The sequence below is a fragment of the Dama dama genome, chromosome 11 (assembly GCF_033118175.1).
Source record: "Dama dama isolate Ldn47 chromosome 11, ASM3311817v1, whole genome shotgun sequence".
Classification (NCBI taxonomy): Eukaryota; Metazoa; Chordata; class Mammalia; order Artiodactyla; family Cervidae; genus Dama; species Dama dama.
In genome coordinates this window covers 5,163,209-5,182,646 of record NC_083691.1, presented here as the reverse complement: position 1 = coordinate 5,182,646, position 19,438 = coordinate 5,163,209, and the positions used below count along the sequence as shown (strand labels likewise).

General features: G+C 48.6%; 1 protein-coding gene across 6 annotated transcripts in view; it reads right to left on the bottom strand.

Annotated features, from left to right (window-relative positions):
- LOC133064366 (rap guanine nucleotide exchange factor 1) overlaps positions 1-19,438 on the bottom strand; it is a 136,710-nt gene that overhangs the window by 53,820 nt on the left and 63,452 nt on the right. For 4 of the 6 annotated variants that reach the window (XM_061154349.1, XM_061154351.1, XM_061154348.1 and 1 more), the window contains exons 2-5: positions 12,631-12,770; positions 11,950-12,063; positions 7,384-7,562; positions 2,456-2,612 (exon numbers count right to left, since the gene is read on the bottom strand). In XM_061154349.1, coding sequence (XP_061010332.1) covers positions 2,456-2,612; positions 7,384-7,562; positions 11,950-12,063; positions 12,631-12,770 — 590 coding nt within the window. The remainder of the gene's footprint in view (positions 1-2,455; positions 2,613-7,383; positions 7,563-11,949; positions 12,064-12,630; positions 12,771-19,438) is intronic. The other 2 variants (XM_061154355.1, XM_061154352.1) reach the window with 1 other exon arrangement.

The window sequence follows — 19,438 nt, the reverse complement described above, 5'->3', positions numbered from 1 at the left end:
TTATACAATTATGGGTCTTTGGCTGTTGCCCTTTCCACCTTTGGATTGTAAACTCCATCAGGTCAGGGACTGTGCCAGTTTTATCACTATCTTCCTAATTCCACCAACTGCCCAGCACACAGGAGATTCTCACTAACGGCTTCTTGAATAAAAGAAACAAATGTGAATTTCCCGAGCTTCTCACTGAGAGAATCTCTGTTCTGCTTAAAATATTTTAGGGACAATTGTGGAAAAGTTCAGACACTGAGAGGTTCATAATCAACAGGTGTCTCTTGCTCCCTCCCCCTCTCTCATCCTGGTCAATCTGAAAAAACCTGATAAATTTTCTTTTAGACAACTTTTCAACTGACAGTGACATGTTAATGATACCACAAAGAAAATCCACTTGGGAACGTCACAAAGCTTAATGCCTGGAAACTCCTCTATTTGTGATGTCCTGACTTGTTTTAAACATCTCATTACAATCATGCAGTAGAAGGAAGCCTTAACAACGTCACCTGAGAAATAACACTTGTCAGTGACAGCATTTCCAGAAGCCTGGACAGGGAGAGGCAAGGCAAGGCACATATGACAGGCACCCCGACAGGGACGCATGGCCCCGGTCACGTCTCACCTGTCCTGCTGACCTCAGAGAGTGACCAGAGGCTCGCATGGGAGAATGTGTGGCCAGGTGCCACGTCTGGAAAGCGACCCCAGGCTGCCTCTGCAGGTCTCATGGCCAAAGCTGATGGTGTAGGGCCTCACTGTTCCGGGGATGAAGAGATTGGGAACTCTCAGAGGATGCTGTGATGGCGTCCAGTCCCTCCGCCTCTGAGTGAGCTCAGGAAGCCCCCGAAGACAGAGCGGCCCTGCTCACACAGAGAGGGAGCCCCCCGGATCAGCCCAGTCCACACGGCTCACTCTGGAGCAGCGTGGGGTGTTAATCAATGCGTTCTCAGCCTTCCGTATGTCATTTCTATCCATTGGGGGCGGGGAGATCCTTACTCTACTCTCCAGAGCGTCTGGGGAATATATGTCGAAGGAGGCAGCTTTTAGGAGTCTAGTAGCACAGCTGAATGGGGAAGGAAGTCTTTGGACCTAGGGTAAGTATCCCAGCTGCCATTTTGGACAAGAGGGTCTAGAAAGAAGAACACAGTTTTTCAAGCCAAGAGGTCTATTTGCAAAGTGCACCTCTAGCACCACATAATTACTACTAGATAGCAGCTAAGATCTGAGTGCTTTGTATGCCAGACATAATTCTAAAAGCTTTACATGCATTAAATAATTTAATCCTTCCTATAGCCTAAAGGAGATCAGTCCTGGGTGTCATTGGAAGGACTGATGCTGAAGCTGAAACTCAATACTTTGGCCACCTCATGTGAAGAGTTGACTCATTGGAAAAGACCCTGATGCTGGGAGGGATTGGGGGCAGGAGGAGAAGGGGACGACAGAGGATGAGATGGCTGGATGGTATCACCGACTCGATGGGCATGAGTTTGAGTAAACTCCGGGAGTTTGTGATGGACAGGGAGGCCTGGCGTGCTGAGACTGATGGGGTCGCAAAGAGTTGGACAAGACTGAGCGACTGAACTGAACTGAACTGATTAGCCCCATGATATAGGGTGCCATAACTGCCTGTGTTTTATAGATGAGTTAACTAAGGTTCAGAGCACTTGAGGAAATTGCTCCAGTTCAGACTGGTAAATAGAGGCGAATGCAGGAGTGAAATCTAGGCTCCAGCCTAGCCCTCCTTCCACGACATCACACAGCATCATCTAACAGCAGGGTCCACACCTGCTCACCGCTTACAGCCCTCGTCCTGACCTGAAGGCTCCCACCTGTTTCCTGCCCTACATTCTGTCTTGCTCCTTATCCACTGGGACTTATTTTCTCAATTAGGGTTTGTCCCTTGGACCCCAATTCCAGAACCATAGAACCTTCCTTAGAAGGACTTTGCTTCCCACCTTAACAATGATTCATAATTTTCTATTATGCCATTTCTGACTTCCCTGGGTAGTAAATTCACAAACTACATCAAAGATTCCAGTTTTACTTCTAACTCATCTCAGTCCTGCTTTTCTACTAAGACGTTCTTAGAATATGAAAAGGTAGCAGTTGACATGCTGGGAGTTTTGCTAAGAGTCAATGCAAAAACAGCTTCCATTGGACTTTGTCGAGCTGGCAGGCATGCACAGCCAAAGCTGTAGTATAAAGACTTAGTGCAGATTTAGCACAAGGCCTGGAACAGGCTGACTGCCTCTGGCAGCTTTTCTAACTATGGGCCCAGCCCTCCAAAGGTGAAATGGCTGTAAGAGCATGTGTACCAGAGAGACAGAAACAGCTGGGGGACAGAGTGGCACCCAACAGCAGAGACACCAGAAGACGTTCACTCCGATGTTCAGGAGTTTAGGAACGAGTTCTTGTGAGACAAACAGCTCCAAGTCCCTGCTGAGGACCACTGGGAACCCACACATACCTTTACTCCGTCCAGCACGGCCTTGATGACCCCCTTCACAGTTGTCACCATCTCTTTATCTTCTGAGTTCACGCCTTCCAGCATCACTTGGTCAGACCAACGGATGAGGTTGGCGAGACTTTGGTACACTCGGCTGTAGCAGGAGGAGAGGGCTGAGCTGGAAGCAGGAGGAGATTTTCAAGAGAATATTAAAACTCCAAAGCACGGCCATCACTTTAAGTCTTCTGTTTAGCACAGACCTAGTTTCTCAGTGACTCAGATTTCTCAGTCCTTTCTATAAAATCTGCACCTCCTTTTAATAAATACACTTTCCCTCCCTGAACCTATTTCATACATCCCATGAAGATTTTGTGGAGCTTTATATTCTGGCCTAAGTTTTTTTTTTCATTTCTCAGCTAAAACGTATAAAAATTCCACCACGAGAATTTATGTGCTTTTTCAAACTTCACATCCTCCATGAGATTCTGATAACATCTCTCAAGGAATGGCCCACCTTCCTCTCCTCCAACTAGGTCAGAGTGTTGTACACTTCTTATTCTGAATTAGATAAAAACTCACAGGTTGCTCTCACCTTCCGAGATGGCCCACACTCTATGGAGTGAGTTTCTCTCTAAATAAATCCACCTCTTACCTATCACTTGGGCTTCCCTGGTAGCTCAGATGGTAAAGTGTCTGCCTGCAATGTGGGAGACCTGGGTTGATCCCTGGGTCGGAAAGAGCCCCTGGAGAAGGAAATAGCAACCCACTCCTGTACTCTTGCCTGGGAAATTCCATGGACGGAGGAGCCTGGTAGGCTGCAGTCCATGGGATCGCAAAGAGTTGGACACCACTGAGCAACTTCACTTCACCTATCACTTTGTCTCTCACTGAATTCTTTCTGTAATGACACAGCAAGAACCTAAGCTTCAGCCTTGATGGGAGGGGAGTTTGGGGAAGAATGCATACATGTATATGCATGGCTGAGTCCCTTCCTTATTCATCTGAAACTATCACAAATAGTCAGGTATACACCAATATAAAATGTTTTTGGAGTTAAGAAAGTAAAAACTCATATGTGTCATGAGGAGCCAACAGGTTTGTGGGATTTTAGCAGGCAGGGTCTTTTAGAGAACAGCTTTTACTTTGATTAAAAAATTTTTCTTTAATCTTAGTTCCAAGACCAGGGATTGAACCCGTGCCCCCTGTAGTAGAAGAGTAAAGTCTTAACCACTGGACCACCACTTCCAGCGAGGGAAGTCCCAAGGAATAACCTTTAAATATGAGTTCAAAGAGATCTGAAATTTACTAGAATTCCTCCTAACATTGGCTTGGCTTTGTCATCCCCTGCAATAAACCATGGTTGAGAAGTCAGAGGAATGCACTAGTGAAGGGTATTTTAAGAAGGATAAGGCAGAGGCGAGGTGACCTGTGGTGGTGGGAGAGGCATCGACTTTGCAACAACACAAAACAAGCCCCAAGTACTTTTGGAGGCCCTAACAGTTGCAGAGTAGAGGCCAAAATGAAGATGTTTTATACCTCACACATATTTTTAAAATAACTAAAGATGATTATTCTGGGGATTTATGGAAAGAATTATTTTTCTATTTTGAATATTATGCATTACAATAGAAGAAGAACAAAAGTGTAGAAAACTTGCGGGCTGCTATCTCCTCCATTAAAAAAAAAAAAAAAGAAGCTGATATTAAGCAGCCAAAGATATGCTTTTTCTCCATAGATATAATTGTAAGAAAAATACATAATATTGTAAGATGATTAAAACAGGTTCTAAAAATATAGCCATTAAAAAAAAACACCTGAACAAAACAATGCTCTAACAAGAAGCTCTTCAGAATCAGATAAGGAAGAAGAGAATTTCCAGGAGACTGGTCTCTACTCTGCTGTTCACTCTACCCTGTGCGTGTTCCAACAGGGAGAAAAGAAGAGTCAGAAAGACTGAAAGCAAACTCCTCAAGTCCCATTACAAAGAAGAAAAATGTAAGAAAGAAGCCACAAGAAAGCCAGGGTTTGGTTGCTTTAGAGGATGATATAAATGCAGAGTATTCAATGTCACGCCTATTCTCTTAGGAAGGATGACTAGGAGAATAAAACAAAACTTTTAGACTTTCCTGGGTCCTGGATCATAGGTGACGTGGTCCTGAAAGGGAAGGTGCTCCTAGCAGTTCTGCCTTCTCCTTCCAGGCAAGGCCAGATGAGGCCTTTTTAAACAAAGACGGGCTTCTCACCCCCGGCCTGAGTGGATGCCACCAAAGCACCTGGCGGTAATTAGATGAAAGAGGTGGGAGGGGTCACTTTTCTGTGACGCTCAATTCCTACCTGCACTGGATGTTAACATTTTCCTGAGAGCACCTAAAAATATCAGTGATTGTGTCCACCCTTCACATGGTTAGCTTGGAGGAAGAACAGTCCTGTGTCTTAATGTCATAGGAAAGACATTAAAAAAGGAAGGAGGGTCCTGTACGATAAAGATGTCCAGAGGACCAGCTCATCTGCTTCCAAAACAGAGCACAGCCGTCTACATGGAGGGCGAGCAGGGATCCTGCTCTCACACCTCCGTTCATTGCCCACAAGGAGCAGCCAGCTGCTTGTTCACAGGCCCGTCACCACTGCCCTGGGAACAGGAGAGAAGGGTAGCCAACAATCTGCCTGCTGGAACCCACCCACAGAGGAGGCAGGATAATACCCTCCCAGCCAACAAACGGGCTTCCCGCGTGGCTCAGCAGTCAAGAATCCACCTGCCAATGCAGGAAATGCAGGTTCGATCCCTGGGCTGGGAAGATCCCCTGGAGGAGGGCATGGCAACCCACTCCAGTATTCTTGCCTGGAGAATCCCATGGACAGAGGAGCCTGTCCACAGGGTCACAAAGAATTGGGACATGACTGAGCAACTAACATACACATAACCAACAAATGTGCCAAGAGAAATGAGATGGTGGAAGTAAGCTAACAGAAACATTTGAGGGGGTATTTTGATCATGTCAGGGAGAGCAATAAAAATATCAATTGGCTTTCGAAAAATTTCAGGAGGAAAAATCCCTTAAATGGTATTAACCAAAGGACCACCAGGAAAAAACAAAAGGGAAAAAAACATTGTTCCTTGTGGCCACACCCAGGCATTTCTCTTTTCCCATCAAGGAAATTGTTATAGATGTTAAGTAATTATAAAACCTCCCCACAGACAAAAAAACACCCCAGACCACTGTCACATTACTTGATCAAGTCTTCCAGAGCTTGTGTGTCTAGAAAGTAGCTTCCCCAGCAGAGCCGTTGGCTGACACTTGGGGACGCGAGGCTGGGCAGCAGTGCGGGGCCAGCACTTTCACGGGACTCAGCAAAGGTGGCCGTGCTGACTCTCCCAGGGAGGGGGGCGTACGAGGTGGTGGGCACAGGGCTCCAGCAGGCGGTGCCCACGTGGTCACACTCTGCTCACACGACTGCACATCTCTTCCCTCCCGGGACACACCTGCCTGCCTCTGGTCGTCTTCTCCTGCCCCCAGAGCCCATCCAGCGCCTGCCTTGACGTCAGGTCCAGCCCCAGCGTCTCCTCCCCCAGGAAGTTTAGTAAGTGTGACTCTCTTGTAACTCGCCCTCCATAAAATCGGCACCTCATCAGAAACTGGGGGAGTTGGTGTTCTCAACCAGATCTGAACTCTCCCGTCGTGGGCCCAGCCCATGAGATGTCTATCAGAGCATTTCATAGAAAGCCGTCTATGCACCTGAAAAGAGCTTACTGTCAGGCACATTCCCTCCAAGGAGAGCCGCACCAGGCCTGTCCACGAGCCGGGCACTGGGACCTTGTGGGAAAGCACAGCACTTGTCTCACAGAGGCCTCCATGGGCCTCTGAACAAGGCACTGAAGCAACTGGCTGCCCCAGAGGCTTGGGTACATGATGGCAGCCTGCTGTGGAAAGTGAAGACAGAACCGGGCAGAGCCCTATCAATGCTGCATCCTTCCCCACCAACTGGCTCCAGTGAGCTTCCAGCCAGAAGACCACCATCTACAGAGGTCAGCAGAACCTACAGGGGTTGGCAAAAACCCCAGGGCAGGTAGCTTCTTGGAAATGAAGATACTGTTTGCTTTATCTCCCAAAAGAAGAAAACTATGTACTTCATTGCCAAGTTCTGAAAGCAGTTCATAAAAGCTTAGCCCCATGGGGCTACAAGGACACTAAACCATCCTGAGGAACTGAAACAGAGAGATGTTTATCCCGAACATGTACCAGGGAAGGAAAACAAAGCCAGCAGGCATCTGACAGCCTCTCGTGAGAAAACTCCTGTGAGGCTCTCACTGAAGATTACATTCAATACTGCTTTTCTTTCTGTGGTTAACAACAAACACAGAGGCAAGCCACTGACTAACCTTTCAGAGGAAAACGAACTCTAGCAAAAAAAAGAAGCTTACCCAACAGAGGCTGACTCCATCCCCGTACCTGGCTTCCAATGAATCCAGCTGCCATCTGGGAGGACCTGGCTTGATACCACTCAACATTTCACTAATCCATGCTCTACTGGGATTCCTCTCTACCTCTTTTGGCTTAATAATGTAAGTGGTCAAGGTCTCTAAGCAGCTAGATACTGGCAGGATTTGGTGTCACAATAAACTATGGTTAACACAGGGAACTGGGGAAAATGTATCCAAATCAATGGGATGACTGCCAATGAGCCAGCTAGTATGAAAAAAGAACCACAGGCTTACCCAGCGGCTACCCTCCAGCAGTGGTGGTGAGCTTCTTCAGTGTCGAGGCCTCATGAGTAACAGTGACCTCAACCTTGGGAGAAAACCAAGTGGAGACCATGGGGCAAGTCTGGGGGCAGGGGCTTGGAGGGCTCCTTTTCCTCCTGGTACTCCTCACTGTTCGTAGAAATGTCGGGTGTGAATGGCCCCCAAACCAAGGTGCCGCTATACCTCCACGGCCAGTTGCCCAACTCACCTGTGCTGAATCCGAGGGTCACTCTGCACCAGGGGTAAGATGGCCTCCAGCACCTTGCTGGCAGACCCCGGGAGCATCTCCAGGACCTTCTTATCAATGGCCATTTTGTCCACAATGGTCTTAAAGTAGCGCAAGGCACTGACAACTTCCTTCTCTTTCTCCTCCAGCCAGCTCAGGTTCTGAAAGGAAATGTTAAGCATAAGGAGGGAGGAGAGAGATTAAAGGGAGTGATTTTAAAATAAATAAATAACATTTCCTGTAGATCACTTTGAGATTGATGTCACTGGAAAGGGCTTCTTGGTGCAGAAACTAAGTCAAATTGTTTCCCTAAGGACTGCAATCAGGATACAGAGGCCAGACTTGGAGGCAGAAGAAGGGGCTGGATGGAGAAAAGTAGTTTAGGTATTCCTAAGTCCCTTCCTAGACAGAGACAGACTCGCCTGGGGTCTCCTCCTCCACCACACTGAACTATCACCGCTCATCTCAGCAAGTGTAGTGAGGACTGATTTGCTGATGGCTGTAGGATGCTAGGGTACTGTGCATGTCTATCCAGGAAGTCAAATTGGGAAACCCCAGGACATTCAAGGTCCTGAGGGCAGTGTGGGACTGGCCAGAGGCATTAGTGCTCAAAGCCCATTCTCTAGGGCTCCTTGCTAGATTCCCACATTTGACCTGCAGACCCAGTGCCCTCTCAATAAGATGAGATGGCTCTCCCAAAGGACCTGGAAGCCCTGGGGTTAAAGGGTGAGGAAGCTGGAGAGACAGCAGAAATTTAGGCACTGCTCCTGCTGCAACTGCTAACAGCATCCAGAGTATCTCTGCTTCTGAGGAAAGCTCACCAAGGAAGAAAATAAAAATATAGAGCCCTGTACCTCCCAGCATTCACATTCCCACACCCAGGTCTTTCTTCTCTGACTGTGGAGTACCTTGAATCCACTGTCAGTGGGTAAACACACTCCTTACAGTGAACCTAAGGTCAACAACCCAGGTCCCAGCTGGCTGGCAGGGATAGATAGATAAATCCAAAAATGGATAATCCATTCGAGTAGAACCGATTACTTGCCCAGGGCAAATTAAGGGTAGTATGTGTGAGGAAAACTCCCACCCATGGGCTCTTTGAGCTGCAGAGACTAAATAAACAAAACCCACCAAGAACAAGAAGATAATTTCTTAAAAAAGGAGATTTAAAACTATATAAATACATAAAAAAGTGATAAATAATAAAGTGATTACGATTCCGAACATTATTTTAAAATAATGAGGAATGTCATTTTAAATTAAATTTTTAAATAGTGGATTTCATGGGAATATCAAAGAAAAACCATATAAATGGAGTTAAGAAGTAATTAGTTCCTTTAGTGGGACAACTTTCAGAGACTTGATTTAGCTCCTCTCAATGGGTGTATTTCCCCAATGGTGTTGTGCAGAGCACTAGAATATCATTCTCCCATTCCCAGTATGGGTCTCTCTGCCCTCACTTTATTTTTCTCTTTTTACCAACTGACACCTTTATTTACTGTCCGTTTCCAAGAGTCAGGCACCTGCTTCTCTAACTCAAGGCAAGAGCGCTCTGCTTTGCTAGGCCTACACGGGGCTCAGAGGAACCTCAGTCTGAAGGAATCATGGCGCTGCGCAGACATCAAACGTGAGTAAAACCACACTGGCTGGTTGGGCAAGAGGACAACGGCCACAACACTGCCCTCTCAGCACCTCAGGACTGCGTAGGCGCCAGAATGACGAAACAGGGGGAGGAGGCTGGAAATGTTTTAAGAAAATGTGTCCCCAGGTTTGCTAGGGAGAAAGGGGCTGACCTGAAGATGGGAGGCCTCCCAAGCGGCAGGCGTTTCACAACCGAGAATTCTCCTGTCATTTGCAGAGAGATCAAACTGGGCTGCCCTGGGCTCCTAACAGAGGCGTGACAACCTCGCAGAGTGACAACCTCGCAGAGTCGGGTTTCATCCATTAACGCTCCAGCAGATTCCACTCCCTGACTCAGTGGCCTCTGAATGCTGCGCATTCCCTCTGCCCTCCAGCTGTTAAAACTACGGCTTCTCACAAAACGCAGCCAGCAGTCAAGAGTCTACAATGAGACACCCAGAAGAAGCACCCCCAGGAACCAGGAACCTGAGGCCAGGGCCTTGGAGAGGCAGGGCCATCCACCCGCACATTTCCTCATGCATCAGGGGGTTAGGGGCCACCACGGCACAGACAGACCTGGAAACCACCTGAGGCTAGCGGTGCTGGGGCAGGTCACGATCCAAAGGCACCACTGGGCTTCAGGCTCCTCGTGTGCAAAACGGGAATACTAACGCCTGCTCTGGGTAGGCTAAGGAGGTTTGTGAGGGTGCTGGGGCAAACTATTTGTGGAAGCATTTCATAAAATTAAGGGAATGGCAGATTCTGATTAAGCAACCTTGGCCCAGAGCCCACACTTTCTGTATACCAGAAACAGTGAAGGCTTGTGTGCACGATCAAGGTGAGAAGGAAGACAGTGTGTGATGTCACCCAGGACAGGCCCGGCAAAGGGAGACCCGAGGTAAGCTGTGGGTGAATCCAAATCTATTCCTGTCTACCTGAGCTGCAGCTTCCCAGGTAACATCCTGGGAACAGTGAGACTATACAGAGAAACACTACGATGTAGGAGAGTTAGTAAGTGACAGTCAAGGAGGACAGCACAAGACAGGCCACGGTAAGATATCTCCGGCAGAGTCAGCTACGCTCACACCCTGGCGGGCAGACCCCCAACACTTCCAGTCCTGACTGTGGGCCTCCATGTGGGTTTGGACTCACTCTGGATCATGCAGGTGACAGGGCACGGTAACGCCACCCTTCTTAAAGGGTGATGACCAGGAACCAGGGTGATGCTCTTCCTTGGGCAAGGATCTATACAGCTCCTTCCTAGAGAACAGTTTCTCAGCCACGGCATGGGCATTTTAGGGCAGACAATTCTTGTGGGGGGTGGGGGGTGGGGGAGGTGCTGTCCTGTGCATCGTACAACACCTACCAGCACCCCTGGCCCCTACCCACTGGCTGCCAGCCGCACCTGCGGCAGTCTCCAGGTTGTGACAACCAGAAATGTCTCCAGACACTGCCAGCTCTGCCCTGGAGTCTGCAGGAACCCCCACTAAGGAAAGGGTACCTGAACATCAAGTTTCCTCTATCATTTCTCTTGGAATAAGGAGGAAAGGGGGGCGGGAAATGCCAAGAAGTGAGCGGCTGGAAGAGTTTCCTATCAGAGTTCACTAGTAAAACACGGTGCTCAGTGCGTCATTTTACTCTGGGCTGCCTGGACAGTGTCAGATGACAACTGACACTCCTCTTGGTGTTCTATATAAAACCCAGCTCCAAGGGATTGCTAAACAGATTGTAATTAAAAAAAAAGAAAAGAAAAGAATTGTGGTACAGACCAAATCTTGCACTTTATTCCTCTCTTCAATCTGGAATTCAGATCAGTCTGGTAAACAACGTACATGTCATTCTTGCTCTCCAGCCTCTTTTTGTTAACAGATGGGGCAGGAAAGATGATTCAGTGAAAAGACTCTGGACCGAAAACCTTTATTTTCCCTACTTTTAACTAGTATTTTAAGATATTCTGCTGGTCAACACAAAAACAAGAGGAAGTACACTGCAAAATTCAACAACTATGTGTTTATGTAACAGGGCAGTGTTTGCTAGTGGCGTTAAATTGACAGCTGAGCTGTGACAACAGTTCTACACTGTGGACAGTTACTAAAGGATTGAGAATCTACTTCTCTGACAGGCTTGTCTTTATTTTACCTCGCTGAGTTTAATTTTGTTTTTATGTTCAGTTATGTGTAGGGGCTAGCATTAGGTTTGTGAGGTATTAAAAAGTAAACTGACTTTCATAAAGAGTAAACATAGCATCGTCAGAATTTCGACTTGATGTCTGGTGGCCTGGGTTTCAATCTCTGGGTCACCGCTCTCTGTATGGCTTTGCCCAGGTGTTTAGTAGCTCCACAGCCCTAGTTTCCTTGTCTGCAAGATTTAAGTTTCCACCTCCCAGGGTTATAATGAGAATTAAGTAAGGGAATGAGTGAAAAGTACTGAGCATGGGGCTAAGAAAACGCTTGGTAAATGTTAGCAGTACAAAAGGAGTCCCTGGCTATGAGACACTGGTTCTGTGCTATCTCATCACGCTTAGGAGTCTCGCGAGACATTTAAAGAGACCTTACACTTTACATGCCCTTCCTCAACTGTCCAGAGCATCTTAGCAGCTCAAGGAAAGAACTGGTCTTAAGAGATGAGACTCACTCGTTCCCCCCGAACCCGTTGGACCCAAGCAGCACACCCAAACCAATCCCCGAATCCCCAAGCTTTGACCGTGGAGCACTGGGCTTGCTCCAAAGACCACAGAGGCCTGGATAAACTCTGACTTTTATCCATGGCTCCTTGGACTGTTTCCTGAACAATTAAGCCCACAGTTGCCACCCAACTGAACACAATGATATTGCAACAGAAATTTTTTTTTTCCATCCCCAAAACCATGGGCCAGGATTCTGCAGTAGAAGGCAAGGCAAACCCAATTGTTCTTAGCATCACACTGACCTTCTGCCTTTGAGACCTGGAAGCCACAGCACTGGTGGACATAAACTCTACTGCCTGCTGCTCCAGATCCAAGGGGATAGGGTAGCCCTCTGGTAGAAATCTGTCTGTTGCCTCCTGGAAGAGAGGAAACCTGGATTCCTACAGAGCTTGAAATGGCCGTTTTAAGCTGAAGGAAAGGGGTTGATGAAAATCAACAGCTGTTGCAACACATCTGGCTTGACTGGCCCTGCTGAGGTTCCTGGTGTTTGAGGGCATCTTCAGCTGGGTTTCAAGGGTTTAGCAAGTTTCAGAGCGTGGGCCCTGGAACCAAATGATGGATGTTCTGGACATCACAAATCTACATGTGTGTGTCGGGGGGCAAGAGGGGCCTCTCTAGGGGCATGGAGGCCGTGGCCTGGGTGTGAACTTGATGCGCTGAGCTGTGCTGAATGCCCAGAGGAGGACATCTGGGAAAGAACCGTTCTAGCCAACCACGCTGGACTCTGATTAACGGGAGAAACACTCACCGTCCTAAAGGTTCCTATTTCACAAGGACACGGAAGTCCCACCTGGAACCGTGGAGCGCTACAGGAAAGGTGCTCTGTACTGAAAGCTCAGTCCCCAGGGCATGAACTTAGAAACAGCACAAACATATTGCTCCAAGCAGGTGACAGCCAGGAGAAACACCTGGAGTCAGCTTACTTTGTTCATGGGCTTCTCTGGAATCTTCACAGACACCTCGGCTGGTTTTCCCTTCTTTGATGGCGTTCTCTTGATTTTGGGCGAGTGGAATTTGTCCTTCAGCTTCATGGTGAAGGAGGAGAGATGAGAACGCTGAGAGTCTGAAAACAGAGGAGGTACTGAATGTTAGAGGCAGAGTGGGAAGAAGCCGTGGTTCACTTACCTTCTGTGGAAATGAGTGTTGTCCTCGGGCAAATCTTTCCCTTTCACTGTTTGAGGTTACAAAGAAAAGGAAACATGGATCCATTCAAACTCTTCTGCTTACACCTTTCAATTTTTGCAATTTCCTTCTAAGTTAGGGTGAAAGCAGTCAAAATGGGTGTGGAAAACGAATACGCAAATACTTCCATGCATCCCTATAGAGTTCACCCGATGATCTAACCAACGTCCAAGGGAACTGGCTAAGATGAAAGGACACTCCGGTGGAACCGCAGACGGGCTGGACACGAGAACTGGGAATGAAGGCCCTTCTGAGTGGACCTTCTCACTGTTTGGTTAGGGAACTGCAACAAGTGACATGCGTCAGGCCTCAGAGCTGGCAGTGGAGACTGAAGTAGAACTAAGGTGTTCAAAACCCTCACGGACACAGTGAAAGACAACATGGTTTCTCAACAAAATCAGGAACAAGACGAGGGTGTCCATTTTGATCCCTGTTACTCAATTTTGTACTCCAACACAAGCCATCCAGATTGGAAAGGGAGATATAAAACTAATCTGTTTGTAGATGACATAATTTTGTATATGAAAAATCTAAAGCAATCCACTAAGGAACTAGTACCAACAAACAAATTTAGTAGGCTCATAGGATACAAGAAGATATACATCATAAACAAGGTCACAAACAAGAATCACTTCTATTTCTACACAATAGCAAGAAACATTAAAAATGAATGTAAGAAGCTTCCATTCACAATCATCAAAACAAATAAAACACAGGCCAAAAACTACGTTTAAGTGACGTACTGATATGCTACACCATGGATGAATCTCAAAAACATGATGCTAAGTGAAAGAAGCTAGTCATAAAAGACCACATATTGTATAATTCTGTTTATCTGCAATGTCCAGAACTGGCAAATCTCTAGAGACAGAAAGTATTAGTAGATGAGAGGTTGCCTAAGACTAAAGGGGGTGGAGAGGCATGGAGAGCGGCTGCTGGTGACTAAGAGGTTTCTTCTGGTGGGGGAGAAGTGTTCTAAAATTAGAATCTGGTGATCCTTACACAACCCAGTGAATTACTATAAAAAAAAAACTTTGAATTCTACACTTTAAAGGAGTCGTGTAGTTATGTATGTGAATTCTATCTCAATGAAACTGTTGGAAGAAAAAAAAAAAAACAACTCAACGAGCAGCCTTCCTTCATTTACCACAGCACTTTCCAGGGTTTGAAACCATCTTATTAAATTAGTTATGTGTTTATCTCCTAACAAGAACACACTCGCTGAAGACTGTATCTGCCCTGCTCAAGACTGCGTCTCCGGTGCTAACACCATATGTGGCCCAGAGAAGATGCTCGGGAAACATTAATTCAACAAATGAACAAATCAACCAAAGGAAAAATACCCCATGAAAAGTACTGCTTCTTTGGGTAATGTCAGAAATTCACAGAAAATACTTGAAAATGGTTGACAGGGAGAACATGATTCTATGCAATGGAAAAAGAAGTATGTGTATTTTAAAAATAAAAAAATACACTCCCTTTCAATTTTTTCAGCAATTTAGTACTAAAAAACAAAAAACAAAAAAAAACCCTTCCAAATAAATGACATAGCACCTCTATTACAGGCATGTTACTGTGTCTACTAGTGCTGCACGTGGCTTATCAGGGGCCATGGCTCAATCCTCTTGTCAAAGACCTTCAGGCTGCAGACAGGATCAGACACACGATCCGCCCTTTGCTATTATCTAGGAGCCTCCTGCACCCTGGACCAGAGAGAGAAGCCAGGCCTGACCTTTGTTCACAGGGCAGTCAAACCAAACCCAGCCTTGCAGCTGTCTGTCCGCCAGCCAGAGCTGCGAGAAGCTCTTCTTAGAGCCCAGCGCGGACACAAATCCAGAGGGCTGGCGCGCCTCTCTCCTCAGCTGGAGCCACTCAACACAGAGCTCTGGGGCTCTCGGTACCAGTCCTCTCGGGCGGCGCCAGCCCTGGGATTCACAGCAGGCCAGCAGATGGTGTGATTGCTCCAGCTCCCCTTCTCTTCCCCACCCAAGCAGGGGGGCCCACATACAGTTTATACTTGCTTCTTTACAGCAACTTTGGTAATTCACACGGTACTTAAAAGGGTGGGCGGTTGTAGTCAGACTGTTTGCAGTCGACAGACTTCAGCAGCACCTCTTAAGTCTCAAGTTTTGTCTGATAACATTGCTCTACCTGAGACGTCTGATGTGATGTGTGTTAAATGAGACACTGGCTGTAGTAACGCAGGAAGGCGCTCGTCCACGTGCAGGGCACGTGGCACCTGCTCAGTGCTGGGAGCTAACCTAACTGTGTGATGTGGACTGGCTGCAGGTCGGACCGGGACACTCTGCAGCACTGAACGCATGACTCAGGATCCCGGGGAACGGCGGGCCTCACACATGCCCCCTCTTCTCCCTTTAGTACTCAGCGGAAGTCTCAACCCGGCTGGAGCCCGCTGGTCTCTGCCCCTCTTTCAGGCTGCTCTGCTTGCTGCCCCCACCTGCTCCTTAGAACGCTGGCCTCAGCACCCCCAAGGTCACAGCACATCCCTCTCCAGACAGGTTCCCAAGTCAGATGCTAGGGTGTGACTTCTACCCTGGTGAGTAAGACCGAAAGCAGGGCAAGAGAAGCAGACGCAAATGGGGAAGTATAGGCAGGATGCATGGTTTCTTTGGTGGTCAAAGATCTTCAGAGACACAGACTGGGCAAACCAGCTTCCGCCTCCTCCAGTCTGCTACCCTGCATAGCTATTACACATGGGTAGACGTGGGGCTGAGGGATGGCCAGTTTCACTCTGTGCCATCAGGGCCAGGGCAGAACCAGGGTAGGCAAACAGGGTGTGGAGGCCTCCCCAGCCCCCGATTATGACCGAGGGCCCAGGTAAGGCCACCTTCACTGGAGAGCAGCCAGAGCCGCCCAGGAAGTACAGGGCAACAGGCTCTGGGCTGTCCCGGGGCAGCTGGGGATCCACATCGGCACATAAAGAAAGTGCGCATCTACCAATAAACCTCTCTCCTTGGAGTACTGAACAGCCGCAGCCAGCCAGCTTAGCATAAGATGCAATACATCAAGTGGAGAGAGCAGGTTCCTTGTCATGACAACCAGCCTCCTCAAGTTTGGAAATCAAGGGCAGCACAAACTAGGACAGGCTTCGACTTGGAGGCTGCTTGTCGTCTCTTCCTTGAAACAACAACTTAGCAACAAAGCCTTCAGCACACGTTTCAGGAAATTTGGAAGGTCACTCAAACTACGCAACTGAGAGCAGATAAAGCACCATGATGACCAGGGACGGCAGAGTCGGGGCACACAGAGGTGGCGGCTATGTTAGGGTAACCCTGCCAACACACCACCCACAGATGTGTGTGCACATGCGCACCCGCACACACACTTCGGACCCCTTCTCACATCCCTTGTGTGTGTCACTCAACTCCGGTGGGGGGCAGTGCCAAAGAGATAGTCACACGACGGCAGAGTTTCAGGTAACTTTACCAACCACTCCGACTTTTCACTTGGGAAGTTACACTTCAGATTTTCTAAATGTGTGTGCTTAGAGATTTTCTAGCACTGAAATTAAAACAAAATTTTGAAAGACTGCATACATGAGTCTATACAACTTACAGAGAATGAATGAAATCTATGCATCCAGTGACCTCACCCACCAAACAGAACTTCGAGCAATGACGGACATGTTCCATGTCCACACCGTCCAACACGACAGCCACTTGAGGTTACCAAGCACTTGCAATGTGCCTCGTGTGACCAAGAAACTGAGTTTTTATTGGAATGTAGAGAAACAGCCATGAGAGGCTGGCGGCCGCCCCACTGGACAGCTCGGCTCAAGAAGCAGAACCCTGGCAACGCCCCCCCCCCGCCCCCACAGGCCCTGTCATGATGGTGTCTTCCCGCCCGACAGGGGGGAGCTGTGGTGCGGAATTTTGTGCTCGTCACTCCTTACTTTTTACGCTAGTTTAGATCTGTGAGTAGAGTTTAATAAGTAGGTTTGTGACGCTAACTTGAATGATGTTATATTGTAAACGCTCCTCTGTTCCTGCTTTTTCCCTCAATGGTAGGTCTGACACTTAACCAGGTGACGTGTACAGAAGTGCTTTCGTTTTCAGTCCTGTGCAATTCCACGTCTTCTGTAACGCCGGTTTCGTTTATCCACTCTCCTGTCAGTGAACGCTGGGTCAGTTTTGGCGTGTCTGCTTCTATAAACAGCACTGCTCTGACCTTTCTTGTGCATGCCTCCTGGAACACACGCGAGAGCCTCCATGACAAGAGCCGCTGGACTAGAGTGCACACCACATCCATCCGAGGGCTGCTGCCCAGTGACCTCCGGAGGGTCTGGGCCTCTCTGCGGCCCCACGAGCACGGCCGAGCCCCCCACGCAGGGCCACACCCACCAGGACCTGGGCTGGCCAGACCTGCACGCCTTGTGACAGGGCCACGCCTAACCGAAGAAACAAAAGCCCTCCTGCACGTGGAGGCGCCTGCTGGTGTGTCTTACTGTGCTCTATCAAATTGGCTGGAACAATCTCAAAGGTCACCGCCAGAACTTAAGAAAACAAACCCTCAACCACTGCTCGTGTATGCGTGTGCTCAGTCGTGTCCGACTCTTGCAACCCTATGGACTGCAGCCCGCCAGGCTCCTCTCCATGGGATTTTCCCGGCAAGAACACTGGAGGGGGTTGCCATTCCCTCCTCCAGGGGATCTTCCTGACCCAGGGATCAAACCTGCATCTCTTGCATTGCAGGCGCTGAGCCACTGGGGAAGCCCAACCACTGCTCGGTATGGCATTTACACCAAGGAGGGTCAGGAACTCCCAACGACCAACCTGCGAGTCATTTCTTCCAGAGGAAGAATGCTTACATGACCTCACAGTCAATTTTCACAGAGATGGCGTGACGTGACCGAGAGCAGCGCTGTCCTGAGGGGCTGCCACGAGCTGCAGGCGGGCTGCGAGCCAGATGCCCTTCTCCATCCAGAGGGAGGCAGAGAAGCTGGAGGGCATGAGCCTGTTCAGAGAATCACATCCCAACCCAAATGCACACGAGAGCCAAACCAGCTTCTTCTAAGCAGTCTGCCAGGCATCACTGTATCATCCTTGAACTTTCAATGTGCCCCTCGGCCATGCTTAACGGCCGTCTCTGCTTGTTGCTGACAAATGCACTTGCCCAGTGGCCTTTCAGACGTCATCTGTAGCAGCAGCTGGGATCCCAACTTAGCAGCGTCCCTGTCAGGGCTTAAGTCTGCCTTGGATGGGGGAGTCTACATGGCAACCACAGACGACCACACAAGGTCTAACCTGCACCACCACGCGGGGTCCACCCAGGACCACAAAGTCAGGGTCAGCGTGGATGATACTTTGAGGCAGCTGCAAGGTCATACAGCCAACCCTGAGAGACATGGCAGCGGCTCCCCCTTGCACGATGGTGCAGGGCGCAGAGCTGGGCAGCGGGGAGCACCCCTGCGCATCCCACACATGAGCTTGGGCACCCACACCCCCGGTTCCCAGATGGGTTGAAAGGACAATCAGAGGGCAGAAGTACACGAGGACATTAGGAAGAACCATTTTAAACGTGAGGATTTCCCATTTTTCAGAGGTCTGCCTGGTTATCTAGAATCGTACAGACTGACTGCACAGGCAAAGACACATGTGAGAGTGAGCGGGTCAGGGGCACGGCCGGTAGGACGGGGCTCTGGAGTCAGGCAGCCGGGGCTTTAACTCGCGCTCGGCCTCCCTGCGCTGAGGGCTCCTCGCCTGTAGAGCCGGCATGACCGCAGGCCCCACCTGCCCGGGGTGCTGTGCGGGTTAAGCGTGATCCTCGCGTCAAGCGTTTAGCAGAGGACCTGATATAGAGCAGATGCTCAATCCATAGCACCCGCCGCTGTTACGTGATAACACCGCTGACGCTCTGCCAGCACGCAGTAAGCAAAGGCTAAAAATAATCCCAGCCTAGCAGGTGCAAAGTAACCTGATGTTTTATTTCTTCCAGCAGTTTCATAGTAAAAGATCCTCTCTCTTACGTAACATAGGATTATTCACGTTCAGATACAGGGAAAATAATTTCTGGAGTGCTGCAATACCACAGGCTCTTATGAGAATCGGTTCATATGACCCCCTGGTTTAGGAAGTCAACGGATAGCTATGATGTTGCTGGGGGTACTAATGGAAGTAGCAAGCATCTCCTTTTTCCTTTCTTCAGCGACAAAACTAAAACAACCTCATTATAAAAATCCGAGCACTGCAAAAATATATAACACAGAAGGTGAAAATCCCTCATAACTCCCCATCTCTGTCATACAGAGCTGAAGTCTTTTTGTGACTGGCTTTTTTAGCTGGGTGATACGCTGTGGGCATTTTTCCACGTGAGCACAGTGAAAGCGTGAATAATGTCCTGCTGGAAGGCAAACCACAACACTGTCAAACGGTCTCCTGACTGAAGGTTCCCAACTCCTGCTCTTCCAACGACAGCACAGGAATAAACACTCTCCCGCTCAGCCGGCTGAGCACCTGCCTGAGACCGGCCCCCAGAAAAGGCGCTGCCAGGCCAAGGGGCGCAAGCACTGGACACCTGCCAAGACACTGC